Genomic DNA, 18,632 nt, shown 5'->3' on the forward strand with positions numbered 1-18,632 from the left:
TTTCAGATATACAGCAGAGTGATTTAGTTATACATACATCTGTTCTTTTTCAGATTCTTCTCCCATGTAGGTTATTACAGAGTACTGAGTAAAGTTCCCTGTGCTATCCAGTAGGTCCTTGTTGATTATCTATTTTATATATAGGATTGTGTATATGTTAATCTCAACCTCCTAATTTATCCCTACCCCCCACCTTTCCCCTTCGGTAACCATAGGTTTGTTTTCTAAGTCTGTGAGTCTATTTCTGTTTTATAAGTAAGTTCTTTTGTATCATTTTTTTTAGATGCCACATATAATTGATATCATATGATATTTGTCTTTTCTCTGTCTGACTTACTTCACTTAGTATGATAATCTCTAGGTCCATCCATGTTGCTGCAAATGGCATTATTTCATTCTCTTTTTATGGCTGAGTAATATTGCATTGTATATATGGACCACATCTTCTTTCATCATTCATCTGTAGATGGACATTTATGTTGCTTCCACGTCTTGGCTATTGTAAATAACGTTGCTATGAACATTGGGGTGCGTGTATCTTTTCAAAGTATGGCTTTCTTCGTATGTATGCCCAGGAGTGGGCTTGCTGGATCATATGGAAGCTCTATTTTCAGTTTTTTAAGGAACCTCCATACTGTTCTCCATAGTGGCTGTACCAATTTACATTCCCACCAACAGTGTAGGAGGGTTCCCTTTTCTCCACATCCTCTCTAGCATTTATTGTTTGTAGATTTTTTTTTTTTTTTTTTTTTTCAGTACACGGGCATCTCACTGTTGTGGCCTCTCCCGTTGTGGAGCACAGGCTCCGGACACGCAGGCCCAGCGGCCATGGCTCATGGGCCCAGCTGCTCCACGGCATGTGGGATCCTCCCAGACCAGGGCACGAACCCATGACCCCTGCATCGGCAGGTGGACTCCCAACCACTGCGCCACCAGGGAAGCCCCTGTTTGTAGATTTTTTGATGATGGCCATTCTGACTGGTGTGAGGTGATACCTCACTGTAGTTTTGATTTGTATTTCTCTAGTAATTAGCAGTGTTGAGCATCTTTTCATGTGCTTTTTGGCCATCTGTATGTCTTCGTTGGAGAAATGTCTATTTAAATCTTCTGCCCATTTTTTGATTGGGTTGTTTGTTTTTCTGATATTGAGCTCCATGAGCTGCTTGTATATTTTGGAGATTAATCCCTTGTCGGTAGCTTCATTTGCGAATATTTTCTCCTATTCTGTGGGTTGTCTTTTTATTTTGTTTATGGTTTCCTTTGCTGTGCAAAAGCTTTTAAGTTTCATTAGCTACCTTTTTTTTTAAATTACTCTAGAAGGGGGTGTCCAAAAAGATATCACTGTGATTTATGTCAAAGAGTGTTCTGCCTATGTTTTCCTCTAAGAGTTTTATAGTATCTGGTCTTATATTTAGGTCTTTAATGCATTTTGAGTTTATTTTTGTATATGGTGTTAGAGAATGTTCTAATTTCATTCTTTTTTTTTTTTTTCTGGCTGGATTGGGTCTTTGTTGCTGTGCGCAAGCTTTCTCTAGTTGCGGTGAGTGGGGGCTACTCTTCATTGCGGTGTGCAGGCTTCTCATTGTGGTGGCTTCTCGTTGTGGAGCACGGGCTCTAGGCACGCAGGCTTCAGTAGTTGTGGCACGTGGACTCAGTAGTTTTGGCTCACGGGCTGTAGAGCGCAAGCTCAGTAGTTGTGGCACATGGGCTTAGTTGCTCCATGGCATGTGGGATCTTCCTAGACCAGGGCTCGAACCTGTGTCCCCATTGGCAGGCGGATTCTTAACCACTGCGCCACCAGGGAAGTCCCAGTTTGCTAGTATTTTGTTGAGGATTTTTGCATCTATGTTCATCAGTGATATTGGCCTGTAACTTTCTTTTTTTGTGGTATCTTTGGTTTTGGTATCTTTGTCTCTTTTGGTACCAGGGTGATGGTGGCCTCGTAGAATGAGCTTGGGAGTGTTCCTCTGCAAGTTTTTGAATTAGTTTGAGAAGGATAGGTGTTAGCTCTTCTCTAAATGTTTGATAGAATTTGCCTGTGAAGCCATCTGGTCCTGGACTTTTGTTTGTTGGAAGTTTTAAAATCATTGTTTCAATTTCAGTACTTGTGATTGGTCTGTTCATATTTTCTATTTCCTGGTTCAGTCTTGGAAGCTTGTACCTTTCTAAGAATTTATTCTGTTTCTTCTAGGTTGTCCATTTTATTGGCATATCGTTGCTTGCTGTAGTCTCTTATGATCCTTTGTATTTCTGTGATGTCTGTTGTAACTCCTCCTTTTTCATTTCTAATTTTATTGATTTTAGCCCTCTCCCTTTTTTTTTTGTTTAAAGATTTTTTTTGATGTGGACCATTTTTAAAGTCTTTATTGAATTTGTTACAATATTGCTTCTGTTTTATGTTTTGGGTTTTTCACCACGAGGCATGTGGGATCTTAGCTCCCCAACCAGTGATTAAGCCCGCACACCTTGCATTGGGAGGTGAAGTGTTAATCATTGGACTGCTAGGGATGTCCCTCCCTTTTTTTCTTGATGAATCTGGCTAAAGGTTTATCAATTTTGTTTATCTTTTCAAAGAACCAGCTTTTAGTTGCAATGTTTTCTTCGTCTCTGTTTCAATTATTTCTTCTCTGATCTTTATGATTTTTTCTGCTAACTTTGTGTTTTGTTTGTTCTTCTTTCTCTAGTTGTTTGAGATTTTTCTTGTTTCCTCAGGTAAGACCATATTGCTGTAAACTTCCCTCTTAGAACTGCTTTTGCAGTGTCCCTTAGATTTTGAATCATCATGTTTTCATTTTCATTTGTCTCTAGGAATTTTTCAATTTCCTCTTTGATTTCTTCAGTGATCCATTGGTTGTTTAATAGTATATTGTTTAGCCTCCACATGTTTGTGTTTTTGTTTTTTTCTTGTAGTTGATTTCTGATCTCATAGTGTTGTGGTCGGAAAAGATGCTCGATATGATTTCAATTTTCTTAAATTTATCAAGGGTTGCTTTGTGGCTTAGCATGTGATCTATCCTGGAGAACGTTCTGTGTGCACTTGGGAAGAATGTGTATTCTGCTGCTTTCAGATTGAATATAAATATCAATTAAATCCATCTGGTCTAATGTGTCATTTAAAGCTTCTGTTTCCTTATTAATTGTCTGTCTGGATGATCTGCCCATTGATGTAAGTGGGGTGTTAAGTCCCCCACTATTATTGTGTTACTATTGATTTCTCCTTTTATGACTGTCAGCATTTGCCTTATATATTGAAGTGCTCCTATGTTGGGTGCATATATATTTATAATTGTTATATCTTCTTCTTGGATTGATACCTTGATCATTATGTAGTGTACTTCTTTGTCTCTTTATAACAGTCTTTATTTTAAAGTCTATTTTGTCTGATATGAGTATTGCTGCTCCAGCTTTCTTTTGATTTTCATTTGCATGGAATATCTTTTTCCATCACCTCACTTTCAGTCTATGTATCCCTAGATCTGAAGTGGGTCTCTTGTAGACAGCATGTATATGGGTCTTGTTTTTGTATCCATTCAGCAAGTCTGTGTCTTTTGGTTGGAGCATTTAATCCATTTACATTTAAGGTAGTTATTGATTTGTATGTCCTTATTGCCATTTTGTTAATTGTTTGGGGATTTTTTTTTTTCTTTTTTTTGCGATACGCGGGCCTCTCACTGTTGTGGCCTCTCCTGTTGTGGAGCACAGGCTCCGGGCGCACAGGCTCAGCGGCCATGGCTCACGGGACCAGCCGCTCCGCGGCATGTGGGATCTTCCCGGACCGGGGCACGAACCCGTGTCCCCTGCATCGGCAGGTGGACTCTCAACCACTGCACCACCAGGGAAGCCCTGGGGATTGTTTTTGAAGGTCTTTCTTCTTCCCTTCTTCTTTTGTTCCCTTCTCTTGTGATTTGATGACTATCTTTAGTGTTGTGTTTGTATTCCTTTTTCCTTTTTGTGTGTATATCTATTGTAGATTTTTGGTTTGCGGTTACCATGAGGTTTGATATAGCAGTCTATTATATATCCAAGATTGTTTTAAGTTGCTGGTCTCTTAATTTCAAATGCATTTCCAGTATCCTGCATTTGTACTCCGCTCTTCTCATGATTGCTGGTGTTTTTTAAAATAAATTTATTTATTTTGTGCTGCATTGGGTCTTCATTGCTGTGCATGGGCTTTCTCTAGTTGTGGTGAGTGGGGGCTACTCTTTGTTGTCGTGCGTGGGCTTCTCATTGTGGTGGCTTCTCTTGTTGCGGAGCACGGGCTCTAGGCATGCGGGCTTCAGTAGTTGTGGCACACAGGCTCAGTAGTTGTGGCTCACGGGCTCTAGAGCGCAGGCTCAGTAGTTGTGGTGCACGGGCTTAGTTGCTCCACGGCATGTGGGATCTTCCTGGGCCAGGGCTCCAACCCATGTCCCCTGCATTGGCAGGCGGATTCTTAACCACCGCGCCACCAGGGAAGCCCTGCAATTGCTGGTTTTGATATCATATTTGTGTATGGATGATTTCTACCTTTACTGTATGTTTGCCTTTACTGGTGAGCTTTACCATTTGTAATTTTCTTGTTCCCAGTTGTGCGCTTTTCTTTTCCACCTAGAGAAGTTCATCTAGCATTTGTTGTAAAGTTGGTTGGTGGCGCAAAATTCTCTTAGCTTTTGCTTGTCTGTAAAGCTTTTTATTTCTCTGTTGAATCTGAACGAGAGCCTTGCTGGGTAGAGTAATCTTGGTTGTAGGTTTTTCCCTTTCATCACTTTAAATATATCATACCACTCTCTTCTGGTCTGCAGAATTTCTGCTGAAAAATAAGCTGTAACCTTATGGGGATTCCCTTGTATGTTATTTGTTGCTTTTCCCTTGTTGATTTTAATATTTTCTGTCTTTAATTTTTGTCATTTTTATTAATATGTGTCTTGGTATGTTCCTCCTTGGGTTTATGCTGTAAGGGACTCTGTGCTTCCTGGACTTGGGTGACTGTTTCCTTTCCCATGTTCAGGAAGTTTTCAGCTATTATCTCTTTAAATAGTTTCTGAGGCCCTACTCTCTCTCTTCTTCTGGGACCCCTATAATACAAATGATGGTGCATTTAATGTCCCAGAGGTCTCTTAAACTATCCTCATTTGTTTTCATTCTTTTTTTTTATTCAGTTCTGTGGCAGTGATTTCCACCATTTTGTCTTCCAGCTCACTTATCCATTCTTCTGCCTTATTTATTCTGCTATTGACTCCTTCTAGTGTATTTTTCATTTCAGTTATTGTTCATCTTTGTTTGTTCTTTAAATTTTCTAGCCCTTTGTTAAACATTTCTTGTATCTTCTCAGTCTGTGCCTCCCTTCTTTGTCCAAGATCATGGATCATCTTTACTATCGTTACTCCTAATTCTTTTTCAGGTAAATTGCCTATCTCCACTTCACATAGTTGTTCTTCTGGGGTTTTATCTTGTTCCTTCGTCTGGAACATATTCCTCTGCTGCCTCATTATATCTAACTTTCTGTGTTTGCAGCCCCACAGGCTGCAGGATTATAGTTCCTCTTGCTTCTGGTGTCTGCCCCCTGGTGGATGAGGCTGGTCTAAGAGGCTTGTGTAGGCTTCCTGGTGCAAGAGACTTGTGCCTGTCCACTGGTGGGTGGAGCTGGGTCTTGTCCCTCTGGTGGGCAGGGCTGGATCAAGTGGTGGGTTTAGAGGTGGCTGTGGACTCAGGAAGACTTTACGGCAGCCTGTCTGCTGATGGGTGGGGCTGTGTTCCTGCCCTGTTGGTTGTTTGGCCTGAGGCATGCCTGCACTGTAGCTTTCAGGCTGTTGGGTGGGGTGAGGTCTTGGCATCAAAATGGTGGCCTCCAGGACAGCTCCCGCCAGTGCGTAGCCAGTACCTCTGCCACCAGTGTCCTTGTCCCCACAGTGAGCCACAGCTGCCCTCTGCCTCCCTAGGAGACCCTCAAAGACCAGCAGGTAGGTCTGGCCCAGGCTCCTATGAAGTCACTGCTTTTTCCCTAGGTCCTGGTACACGAGACCTTGTGTGCACCCACCAGGAGTGGCGTTTGTTTCTCCCAGTCCTGTGGAGTTCCTGTGATCAAGCCTTCAAAGCCAAGTGCTCTGGAGGCTCCTCCTCTGATGCCAGACCCTCAGACTGTGGAGCCTGATGTGGGGCTCAGAATTCTCACTCCTGTGGGAGAACTTCTGCAATATAATTGTTTTCCAGTTTGTGGGTCACCCACCCAGTGGGTATGGGATTTGAATGTATCACAGATGCACCCCTCCTACCATCTCATCGTGGCTTCCTCTTTGTCTTTGGAAGTAGAATATCTTTTTGGTAGGTTCCAGTACTTTTCTGTTGATGGTTGTTCAGCGGTTAGTTGTGATTTTGGTGTTTTCATGAGAGGAGGTGAGCTCAGACCCTTCTACTCTGCCATCTTGTCCCAAAGTCCCATACTCTTTTAATTACTTTAGCTTTGTAGTATAGTTGAAATCAGGAAGTGTGATACCACAGGCTTTGTTATTCTTTCTCAGGATTGCTTTGGCTGTTTAGAGTCTTTTGTGGTTCCACACAAATTTTAGTATTTTTTTCTATTTTTGTGAAGAATGCCTTTGGAATTTTGATAAGAATTTTTACAGGGTTTGTGTTGAATCTATAGATAGCTTTGAATAGTATACACTTTTTAGCAATATAATTCTTCTGATCCATGAAAATGGAATGTCTTTCCATTTGTGCTATCTTCAATTTCTTTCAACAAAGACTTGTTTTGTTGTACAGATTTTTCACTTCCTTGGTTAAATTTATTCCTAGATATTCTTTTACTGAGCATAATTGAGATTAATCCATGTCACATATATCGATAGTTTAGTCTTTTTTACTGATGAGTAGTATCCCATTGTTCATACCAATGTGTTTTCCCATCATCTGTTCATAGACATTTGGATTATTCCCCCATTGTAGTTTTAATTTCCATTCCGCTAATGACTAATGATGTTGAAACTTTTTTCATACACTTGTTTGCCATCCATATATCTTCTTTGGTGAAGTGTCCAAAACTTTTGTCCATTTTTTCTTGTTTTTGTTTTATTTTCTTACTGTTGAGTTTTGAGAGTTTATGTATTCTGAATGTAAGTCCTTTATCAGGTATGTGACTTACAAATATTTTCTTCCTGTCTATGACGTGTCTTTTCATTCTCTTAACAGCGTCTTTCAAAGAGTAGAAGTTGTTAATTTTGATTAAGTCCAGTTTTGTCAATTTCTTTTTTGTGTGTGGCTTATGCTTTTGGTGTTGTGTCTGAGAAACCTTTGTGTAACCCAAAGTCACAAAAATTTTCTCCTCTGTTTTCTTTTAGAAAACTTATATGTTTTAGTTTTACATGTAGGGTTATGATCACTTTGAGTTAATTTTTGTATGTGGTGCAAGGTATAGATCAAGTTTTAATTTTTTGCATATGGATATTCAATTGATCCAGCGTCTTGGTTCTTTTTTATTATTTATTTTTGTATATTTATATTGCTATTACACTTACCTCTTTAAGCATATTTGTAAAGAGTATTTAAAATTTTTGGTTTGTGTCAAAGGTCAGATTTCCCCAGGAAACAGATTTTGTGACTGAGATTTGGCAAGAAGTGAGGGAAGCAGGATTGAGTAGAGAGGGGAAATAAACTGTGATGTGGTTGCAGCAGCAGACTTGGCCATCTTATGCAGAGCTCTGAAGCTAGAATGGCCCTTCAGAGATGTCCCAAATTGAGGTTAGAGGGCTAGGCCATTATACCTCTGCATCTATCAGAAATTGGTTCCTCAGGAGGGAACGATGGGCAAGGTAGCTCCCTTTAGCCAAAAGCGCCAGTAGCAGGCAGTACTCTGAACAGCTGGGATATGGGAAACCTCAGTCTTACAGGGGATATCTCACTATACTAGCCACTCAGTCAGTTCTAAAACTTCTGCTTCAGATGGTATATGTTACCTAGTCTGTTGTATTTCTTTTACTCTTCCCATGTCTAATTATTTTGACCTGTGTGCTTATATTCCTCTGGGGATGTCAGCTATTTTGTCTAGTATTGTGTATTAGAGAAGGGCCGAAGGCCAGTTCCTAATCTGTATCAGTTCCAGTGAGAGAAGGCAAAGGGGAGCACCAGGGTGGAGATTCCAGGAATCCTGAATCAACATTGATCACTTCACAACATTGATCACTTCACGGGGCAAATCCTAGTCAGGATCCTTTGATGCTGGTAACAGCTATGTAGTTGATTTTTTGTATCTCAGTCACCAAGCTTGCCGAATTCTCTTACTAGTTCTAATAATCTATATGTCAGTCCTCTTGGACCTTCTGTGCAGGTAGTGAGTGATATTATCTGTCAATAATAACAGTTTTGTTTCTTCCTTTTCAGTTTTTTTTTTTTTTTTCTATATTGGCAAGTCTTTAGTACAATGTTGGATGACTTTAAAGGAATTTCTTCTAATGTTTCACCATCAAATAGGTTCTTTGCTGTGGGGTTCTGGTATATACCCTTTATCAGAATAAAGAAATTTCCTTCTATTCCTTGTTTGCTTTCTTTCTAAAATCATGAACAGATGTTGAGTTTTATCAGATGCTTTTTCTGCATCCATTGAGGTGATCATATTTTTTCTTTTTTAATCTTTAATGTAGTGAATTATATTCATATTAAAACTTTTGAGATAAAATTCACACAACAAAGTTAAACATTTGAGCCATTTAAAAATAGGTACAATTCAGTGGGTTTTAGTATGTTCACGATGTTGTGCAGCCATTACGACTATCTAATTCCAGAATATTTCCATCTCATATATTTTTTTAACTGTTAGACTTTTATTCCTGGGATTAACCCAGTGTGGTCATGGTATATATTCTTTTTTCCAATACCTTGCTGGATTTGTACAAAAACATTCTTTACAGGAGTTTTCATTGTAATGAAACTTTGACCCTGTTTTTTTTTCTTTCCCCACATCTTTACTGGAGTATAACTGCTTTACAATGTTGCATTAGTTTCTGCTGTACAACAAAGTGAATCAGCTATATGTATACGTATATCCCCTTATCCCCTCCCTCTTGAGCCTCCCTCCCACCCTCCCTATCCCACCCCTCTAGGTCATCACAAAGCACCGAGCTGATCTCCCTGGGCTATGCGGCTGCTTCCCACTAGCCATCTATTTTACATTTGGTAGTGTATATATGTCAGCGCTGCTTTCTCACTTCGTCCCAGCTTCCCCTTCCCACCCTGTGTCCTCAATTGACGCTGTTTTATTGGTTCTTTTCACAGCATCTCTGGAAGCTGATGGTGGAAGAGTCAGATTTACTGGGTCAGCTGAAGGTAATAGCTTAGCTGTTCTTTAAACTCTTAAAATGATGCTGGTGGACAATGACGTTATTCTCTATCCTCTCCTGAGAGTACTGGTTGCCTGTCCCCAGACTTCCAGAGTGGCTCCTTATGTCCTCATCCAAGTGGGCAAACTCCATCTAATGCTACAGGTTTATTACAGTACAAAGCTTTGGCTTACTTTCTTCTGGCATTATTGTGCTTTCATTGAATAAATGATATCAAAGACACACCAGTCATCCTGCCATTACTAAGTATGTCCCTTTAAAATGCCAAAAGCCTACGACCTTTTGTAGGTTGGGCTCAAACTGATGAAATTGGAAATTATATGCATAATTCTCTTAGGATAGTGAAAAGCTCTGCTGGATTACTGAATTGTAAATTGAAATTCTTTCTGCAGATCATTAAAGACTTTTATCTTCTGGGACGTGGAGAACTGTTCCAGGCCTTCATTGATACAGCTCAACACATGTTAAAAACACCACCCACTGCAGTAACTGAACATGGTAATTGCCCTGGGGCCCAAAAATTACCAGCTTACTGAAGTTGTAGTGTATTTCTTAGCTGCTGCTAAACCATTTAGGCCTGGGCTACATAGGAGCAGCCTAGTGAGTTACAGAGAGTGTTTCCAAAATGGAAGGCCACTCAGGTAGGCTCACACTGTTGTTACTGGGAGCAGCTTCAGCTCGTGACTCTTCCTGGAAGGGTTGGTACAGGCCGTCAAACCAGTATTTCATCTCATCAGATTATAGCCATTTATTTCTTAAGGGACATATTGAGATTTTCTTTTTTTTTGGCCACGCCATGTGGCACATGGGATCTTAGTTCCCCAATCAGGAATCGAACCCGTGCCCCCCCCCCGCCCCGCATTGGGAACGTGGAGTCTTAACCACTGGACGGCCAGGGAAGTCTCCATATTGGGACTTATGGCCACTTGTTGTATTAGAACTCGTTAGGCTGTCAGTGATGGAAAACTAACCTAGGTAGAAAAGGGGAGTGTATTTGCTATTGTATCTGTAACTCCAGCGGGATAGGGATATATCTGGTCCTGAGAACTGAAACTAGGGATTGCTAGGATTCTCTCTCTTACCTTATCTTGTCTGTGCCTCTTGTGTGCTCTTTGATGGCCTTCCAGTCCCATCTGGCCACATGGCCACCAGCAGCTCCCAGGAACATACCACACAGAGTCTACTGAGGGAGTCAAACCTGGTCTCTCTGGTAGCAAGTTAAGGGATTCCAGGGAAAGGGTTTTGATTAGCCCAACTGGATCATATACCTATCCCTGTATCAAAGAGGTCAGACTAAGAAACGCCTACTTTGGGGACTTACCTTGTGGTCCAGTGGTTTAAGACTCTGAGCTTCCACTGCAGGGGGCAAGGGTTCGATCCCTGGTCGGGGAACTACGATCCCGCATGCCACAAGGTGCAGCAAAAAAAAAAGGAAGATATGCCTACTTCAGTAAAGTGTTCACCTTTGACCAATGGGAAGGATTACCATTCCTAATCAAACTACTTGAGGAGAGTTACATAAGGATCAGAGTCAAAAAAGAGGGGAGTGGGGCAGGAGGGGAGACAGGGTTACTGTTTTTCTAGCTCTATAAAACAACAGATGTCCACTGTGCTTACATAGGACTTCCTTGGTTGCAAGAAAACCCAATTCAAATTCACTTAAGCAAAGGAAAACAGAGAATTTATTGATTCTCGTAACTGAAAAGGTCAGAGGTAAGATGGCTCTAGGCAGTTTTGCTCCAAGGCTTACATGACGCCTTCAGGACTTGGTGTCATTCCATCTTTCACCTCTGCCTTTTCTTCTGAGACAGGCCTGCTCCGTATGGTAGCAAGATGGCTTGCAACCAAGTTCACATCCTACTGAGTCCGTGTTTATCTTGAATAAAAAATAGCTACCCTCTTTCAGAATCTGAATAGAGCCTCTGGATTGGCCTGGCTTGGGTCATGTTCATATCCCTAAACAAAATAGTGTAACAAGGTAGATCGTTCCTGGGTCACCTGCCTACCCTGACGGTCAGGTATTGTCCACCCCACTGGAACTACATGGATTGTTCTGGACAGGGGTGATTCTCCAAGGAAAACCAGGGCGCTGTTATCAGCAACAGGAGAAGGAATGCATGCTAGTCAGGCAGAAGCAACTACTGTTTACAGTATCCTATTAGTGATAGGCGGGCTGCAGGAGAGGTGGAAAGCCAGGGGAGTCTGGATTTGTTACATAGCCAAGCCTTCTCTCAGCCCATGTGTTCTTTCTTGCAGATGTGAATGTGGCCTTCCAACAGTCAGCACACAAGGTGCTGCTAGATGATGACAACCTCCTCCCTCTGTTGCACTTAACAATCGAGTATCATGGAAAGGAGCATAAAGGTTTGCTGTGCTTCCTTGAGTCTTTCTGCTCCTACTGGTCATTATCTGTTCTGCTTCCATCCACTTCCACAGAAACCGTATCATTTTGGACCTTAGAAATCACCTAGTCCAGTGCCCTAATTTTACACAAAAGAAAAAAGTCGAGAGGCTAAGAGATGGCCAGGCCATGGTTTTGGCTTGTTTTTGTCATGCTGCTGGAATGGTCTCTGTTTATTTATAGCCACAGTTAAGACTAAAAAAAGAATCTCTAAAAGACCTCCTAAGAGAACACCTCATGGGAGTTTCCTTGCCTTCTACAAGTCCCCTTTGTATCCCCTTTATGCTTCTGACACTGCAGGTTCGAGTGAGAGCTCATTTCATGAATGTTCCTCACGTTGTTGAAACTCTAGTTCTAGATGAGCAAAGTCATCTTCTCTGTTCTTAACAGATGCTACTCAGGCAAGAGAAGGGCCTTCTCGGGAAACTTCTCCCCGGGAAGCCCCTGCATCCGGCTGGGCAGCCCTAGGTCTTTCCTATAAAGTGCAGTGGCCACTACACATTCTCTTCACACCTGCTGTCCTGGAAAAGTGAGTATTTCTGAGTTTCTCACAGGTAATTATTACACATCTTACTTCCACGAGAAGAAATTATCAGGAGTAGAATTGGTTGGGAGCAAGATAGCCAGCCAACTGGTTTTGTTTGTTTTCTGGCCACGCCACGCAGCTTGCAGGATCTTAGTTCCCTGACCAGAGATTGAACCCGGGTCCCCTGCAGTGGAAGCACCAAGTCCTAACCACTGGACTGCCAGGGAAGTCCCCCAGCTGGTTTTTAACAGTCTATAAGTCAGAGGCTGCAAACTCAGATGCCTTCGGGGTCTGGACAGATAACATTAATAAGTGAAGCTGCAGATGTGAGACGGTAGGAGTAGTGGATGCTGGGATGAGTGGGCGGGTCAAACCCTTAAAACCATCAGAGCGTTTTTTTTTTTTGCGGTACGCAGGCCTCTCACTGTTGTGGCCTCTCCTGCTGCGGAGCACAGGCTCCAGACGCGCAGGCCCAGCGGCCATGGCTCACAGGCCCAGCCGCTCCGCGGCATGCGGTATCTTCCTGGACTGGGGCACGAACCCGTGTCCCCTGCACCGGCAGGCGGACTCTCAACCACTGCACCACCAGGGAAGCCCCATCAGAGCTTTTTTTTTTTAATTGCAAAATAACGAGCAATTTACAGGCTGCCAGTTTCTGGCCTCTCTTCATCCTCTCCATTCCTGTTCATAACCCTCTACTTTTGGGGGGAAGAGAAGCTTAGGGTATGAGAGACTAGACATAAACTGGAAAGATAAAGCTGGTTTAGGGAGAAGACGCAGAGCCCACAGCCCACATAAGTAAGCTGCCTGGACTCTGTCCAAAGAGCCTCCGTAGCTCCCAGTCCACTTTCCTTCTCACTTGAGATGCTCTTAACACCCTTGAAGAAATCAAGCTCAGAAGTATTTTCCTAAACATTTTATTTTGAAAATTTTCAAATATAAACAGAAGTATGGACTATCACAAACACCCATGGACGCATCATCCATCTTCAGTAACTAGCAACATCACGCTGTTTGTTTCATCTCCTCTTTTTTTTGGCCAGAGCCTTATAAAGCAAATCCCAGACATGTCATTTTACTCCACCACTGTGCAATTTAAAAAAGCCATCTTTGAGACTTACCTGGTGGCGCAGTGGTTGAGAATCCACCTGCCAATGCAGGGGACATGGGTTCGAACCCTGGTCCAGGAAGATCCCACATGCCGCGCAGCAACGAAGCCCGTGCGCCACAACTACTGAGCCTGCGCTCTAGGGCCCGCGAGCCACAACTGCTGAGCCTGAGTGCCACAACTACTGAAGCCCGTGCACCTAGAGCCCAAGCTCTATAACAAGAGAAGCCACCACAATGAGAAGCCCACGCACTGCAACGAAGAGTAGCCCCCGCTCACCGCAGCTAGAGAAAGCCCATGCACAGCAACGAAGACCCAACAAGAAAGACCCAATGCAGCCAAAAATAATTTTTTTTTAAAAAAAGGCATCTTTTTAACATAACTACAGTGCTATTATCACACCCAGTAAAATTAACAATAATTCCTTATTATCTGATATCCAGTCCACATTGAAATTTCCCCCATTATCTAAAAAATGTCTTACGGTTGGGTTTGTTCAAATCAGAATACAAACAAGGTGTACTATTTTCAGTACATTGTTCCATTAGAAATAATTTTTAAAGGCAGATGGAATCAGGTTATCTTATGCAAGCCAGCCTAAGAATAGGTAAATAAGCCCAGTTCCACCAGGAATCAGCTGCTCTTCCCATGCATCTTCTCGGTACAGGGCTCAATATCAGGCAGCTACCTAGAGCTCTGTGAGGGGAGCCCTTGATTTTTTTTTTTTAATTGAAGTATAGTTGGTTTACAATGTGTTAGTTTCAGGTGTACTGCAAAGTGATTCATATAGATATATATGATGCTTTTTTTTCAGATTCTTTTCCATTATAGGTTATTATCTTGAATATAGTTCCCTGTGCTATACAGGAGGTCCTTGTTGGTTATCTACTTTATATATAGTCGTGTGTGTCTGTTAATCCCAAACTCCTAACCTATCCCTCCCCACCCCCACTCCCCACAGAGCCCTCAATTTTATCTCCTCTTCTGTGGGCTTCAGGGACAGAGAATCACAGCAACCAAAATCCTTGGTTCCCAACACATTCTTATTTGTCCATGCAGGGCCCTCCTTCCTCCTTCATACACACACACACACACACACACACACAAATGCCACAGAACCACTTTTAGAACAAAGTCTAGAACACTGGCAGTAATGTCCATCTACCTGTGTGGTCCTTCCCAGCCCTGCCCCCTTACCTCCCCCAACCCTAAGTGACCACTACCCTAAATTCCATGTTTTATTTTTTTTTATAAATTTTAATTTTTAAAATTTTTGTTTGTTTTATACGCATTTTATTTTTGGTTGTGTTGGGTCCTCGTTGCTGCACGCAAGCTTTCTCTAGTTGCAGCGAGTGGGGGTTACTCTTCATTGCGATGCACGGGCTTCTGATTGCGGTGGCTTCTCTTATGGAGCATGGGCTCTAGGTGCACAGGCTTCAGTAGTTGTGGCTTGCGGGTTCTAGAGCACAGGCTCAGTAGTTGCGGTGCATGGGCCTAGTTGCTCCATGGCATGTGGTATCTTCCCGGACCAGGGCTTGAACCCGTGTCCCCTGCATTGGCATGCAGATTCTTAACCACTGCGCTACCAGGGAAGTCCCTTCTATCCTTTTTACACAGTTTTATAACATCTATATATGTTCTCCCAAAGTATATATATATTTTCTATTTAGTTGTTTGAAGCATTACAAAAAAAGGTATCAGGCTATATGTAATCTTTTTAAATTTCCCTTTTTTATTCAAAATCATATTGCTAGGAGTCATTTTATGTTGTACAGCTGAAGTTCATTCATTTTAATGGCTGTGCAATATTCCATCATATAAATAAACCAGTTTATCTGTTCCCATCTCTAGGCAAACTTATATCCTTCCTGCCTTTTGGGGAGAAATGGGTGGCACAGAGTTCTAGGGTTTGTCACGCAGGTGGGGCTTGAGGGGGGTGAAGTTTTTATCTTGAATAGTCTGGTGTTTCTGTCAAGGTACAATGTTGTTTTCAAGTACTTGCTGAGTGTGCGCCGGGTACAAGCTGAGCTGCAGCACTGCTGGGCCCTACAGATGCAGCGCAAGCACCTCAAGTCCAACCAGACCGACGCAGTCAAGTGGCGCCTAAGAAATCACATGGCCTTCTTGGTGGATAATCTTCAGTACTACCTCCAGGTCTGTGTCGAGGGATGAGTAGAAGGAAGGGGTGTGAAAAAAAAGTCCAGGAGGTTGGCAGGAGTCATTGAAGAGGAATCCTGCATTTGGTGAAAAACTGGAAGTTGAGAAAATTCATGGATTATATCACTAGGCATGTTTCTTGGGGGGCATTTTAGAGGGTAATGGAAATAAGTGGATGAAGGAGAACGAGGAGTTAAGGTCCTTATCAGTAATGCAGTATTTAATTATTGTTGCCCCCTTATTTTATAGTTTGCTGTAGCTTCTGGAATCCCATAGGACTTAACCAAGTCGGTCGGCGGAGGGGATGTGGCGTGCGGGGGATGGGGGTGTGGGGGTGAGATCTGCCAAGACATTGGAGGTTGTCAGGAAGTAGGCAGACGACTTCCTACAAGGCGAGGCAACATAAGGGGGTCTTCGTTCAGCTTTAAAGGGGCTTGGATAGGAGGAAGGTGAGTGGGAGCAGAGTTCCTGTTTCATCCTCTCAGGCATTTGATGTTCTTGAGTACTTAGACTATGCAAGGTACTAAAATCATTTGTGCAACTGTCTACCAGGTTGATGTGCTGGAGTCTCAGTTCTCACAGCTGCTTCATCAAATCAATTCTACTCGAGACTTTGAAAGCATCCGATTGGCTCACGACCACTTCCTGAGCAATTTGCTGGCCCAGTCCTTTATCTTGTTGAAACCTGTAAGTAGGGCTGGTTGGTTTCCTCAGACTGCTTCTAGCCTGACTGTTCCCTTAGGCACTTGCCAGGATATGGAACTATCACTAAGCAACTTTCCAATCTCTGTCTTTAAACATTTTTAACAACTTATAAAGCAAAACTAAGAGGGAATACTAAAAAGGAACTTAAATGTCTTTGAATTTCTGAAATACTATATCACAAGATGTGGTGAGCAGCTATAGATAAAAGAATATATGCTTAACCCTCAGAAGGAAGGATTTAAAGAAATTTTTAAAAACCTTTCTGACACCACAGAAAGACTAATGAAAAGCATGTAGAATTTACTTTCTTAGAAATCTTGTGGATCAGGATCGACCAGTTTGGAAGTTGTTTTCACAGACAACTAGAGCAGTGTCTCCCTCTGTGTGTGTGTGTGTACATATGTACATACATATATTGTGTATCTCCCTCAGGGAAGTTATTCTCAGCCTTGGACCCATGTGGGAATCATCTGGGAGCTTTAAAGTAATCTAGGACCCAGAGCACTTAAATTAGTAGAACCCAGGCACCAATCTTTGAAAACTCACAAGCTGATTCCAGTTCAAGGATGAAAAAGCAGGAAGATGAAAATGACCCCTTGTAGATTCTAATAGAACAGTTATGCTTTATCTTTGACGGGAGCTACTTGTTATTCCTCAGTTGTGCCACACTCTTTTGTTCTGGTATTTGGGGCTGCTGTTATTTTTAAGGTAGAGAGAGTTCTGTAGATGCCACTCCAAAGGGTTCTGTGAATTGAAAACAACCAAGAACCATTGTCACAGGTAGACTGTCCTTGTACAGTATGAGTGCATCCTTGGGGAAAGCAGAATATCAGAGCAGGTGATCGTCATTAAATATTTATTGAGTGCTTACTGTATGCAAGGCACTGGGGATACAAAGAGGTATAAGTCATGGCTCTGCCCTTAAGGAGCTCACAATCTAGTTGGAGAAACAGGACTTACATACATCACAGATCAGTAACAACACAGACGGCCTGAACAAACGCCAAGTAAACAGTACAGATAATATAGAGGAGAGGGAAGCAAGGGGTCGCTAAAGGCTGTGGTGGGGAAGGGAGCGCGCTGTTAGGAGTAGGACTCAAGCTGGTATTGAGGAGAGTATCCCAGGCACAGGGAACAACACTGAAAGCAAAGCTCAAGGTGGGAGCACACTCGGTGGGTCCCAGAGACAATGAGTTTAATGTGGCTCGAGTGGAGGTTTCGTGCAGGGTGACTAAGAATGACAGTGTCTTTGCCTGGAAGGGAAGAGTGTTTTACACATGTTGCATTTTGAGGGGCTGGCAGGACTTGCATTGTCTCTCCTGAGGTCAGATGTAGAGAATGGGAATAGGTTGGCTCTTATTTTCCCAAATCTTTAATTTCACAGGTGTATCTTCCTTTTTCTCCTAACGTCAACTGTGTTTCCTGGCTAGGTGTTTCACTGCCTGAATGAAATCTTAGATCTCTGCCACAGCTTTTGCTCACTGGTCAGTCAGAATCTGGGCCCACTGGATGAACGTGGGGCCGCCCAGCTGAGCATCCTGGTGAAGGTAAGTCAGACTGGCCACTGAAAGTAAGCAGCCCTGTCCAAAGGACAGAGGTGGCTTTGTGGATGGGAAATCGTGATCTTTTCCTCTGAGTCAGTTAAAACATTTCCCCAATACATACACACAGAAATAATAAGATAAAAAATGTTGGTATCAGTTTTTAAAGCAGATAATTATGTGCTGCCTGAGCGTTCAAATATAGTTCAGCCCTGAATAGTTTATTCAGCCCACCAGATATGCACTGGCTTTGTTCTTACTTTCTAACATCTAACCTCCTTACTTCCTTGAACTAACCCTCTGTTTCACTGAGATTATAATTATCTGCCTGTAACGGAAACACAGGCTCTCCCCAACCCCAGTACACAGCAGAATATATTAATTTGAAGCTGGCTGCTAAATTCCTACTGAGTATGAGAGTACTTTCATAGGAAGTCATGCATTCTATGGACTCGGTATGAAGAAGTCATTTTAGGAGCTAATAGAAATGGGAATGGGGAAGGCCAGTTGGTACTGTGGAATTTTCAGCAAGACTTTTCCAAGGAATCTCCCCTGCCCCTTCACTCCACATGGATAGCTGGTAAGTCTAAGAGGAATGACAGCTTGAGTCCTTCTCTCTGCAGGGTTTTAGCCGCCAGTCTTCACTCCTATTCAAGATTCTCTCCAGTGTTCGCAATCATCAGATCAACTCGGATTTGGCTCAACTACTGTTACGACTAGATTATAACAAATATTACACCCAGGCTGGTGGCACCCTGGGCAGGTAGGAACAACTGCCTTTGGGGCACTCAGTGGACTGTGCGTGTATGGCTTTGTAACGAGTTGTAGAATTCCAGAGCTGGAAGGAGACTTTAGCCATCATCTAGTCCAAATACCCTCCTTT

The 18,632-nt window shown here is 42.5% G+C and overlaps 1 protein-coding gene across 4 annotated transcripts in view; it reads left to right on the plus strand.

Moving 5' to 3' along the window:
- The window catches only part of TUBGCP4 (tubulin gamma complex component 4), a 48,921-nt gene that overhangs the window by 25,893 nt on the left and 4,396 nt on the right, over positions 1-18,632 (plus strand). For all 4 annotated transcript variants that reach the window (XM_033851586.2, XM_073800859.1, XM_019935402.3 and 1 more), the window contains exons 10-17: positions 9,247-9,297; positions 9,704-9,809; positions 11,568-11,675; positions 12,103-12,241; positions 15,323-15,500; positions 16,056-16,190; positions 17,639-17,755; positions 18,373-18,512. In XM_033851586.2, the coding sequence (XP_033707477.1) occupies positions 9,247-9,297; positions 9,704-9,809; positions 11,568-11,675; positions 12,103-12,241; positions 15,323-15,500; positions 16,056-16,190; positions 17,639-17,755; positions 18,373-18,512 (974 nt within the window). The remainder of the gene's footprint in view (positions 1-9,246; positions 9,298-9,703; positions 9,810-11,567; positions 11,676-12,102; positions 12,242-15,322; positions 15,501-16,055; positions 16,191-17,638; positions 17,756-18,372; positions 18,513-18,632) is intronic.

This window comes from Tursiops truncatus, chromosome 2 (genome assembly GCF_011762595.2).
Source record: "Tursiops truncatus isolate mTurTru1 chromosome 2, mTurTru1.mat.Y, whole genome shotgun sequence".
Taxonomy (NCBI): domain Eukaryota; kingdom Metazoa; phylum Chordata; class Mammalia; order Artiodactyla; family Delphinidae; genus Tursiops; species Tursiops truncatus.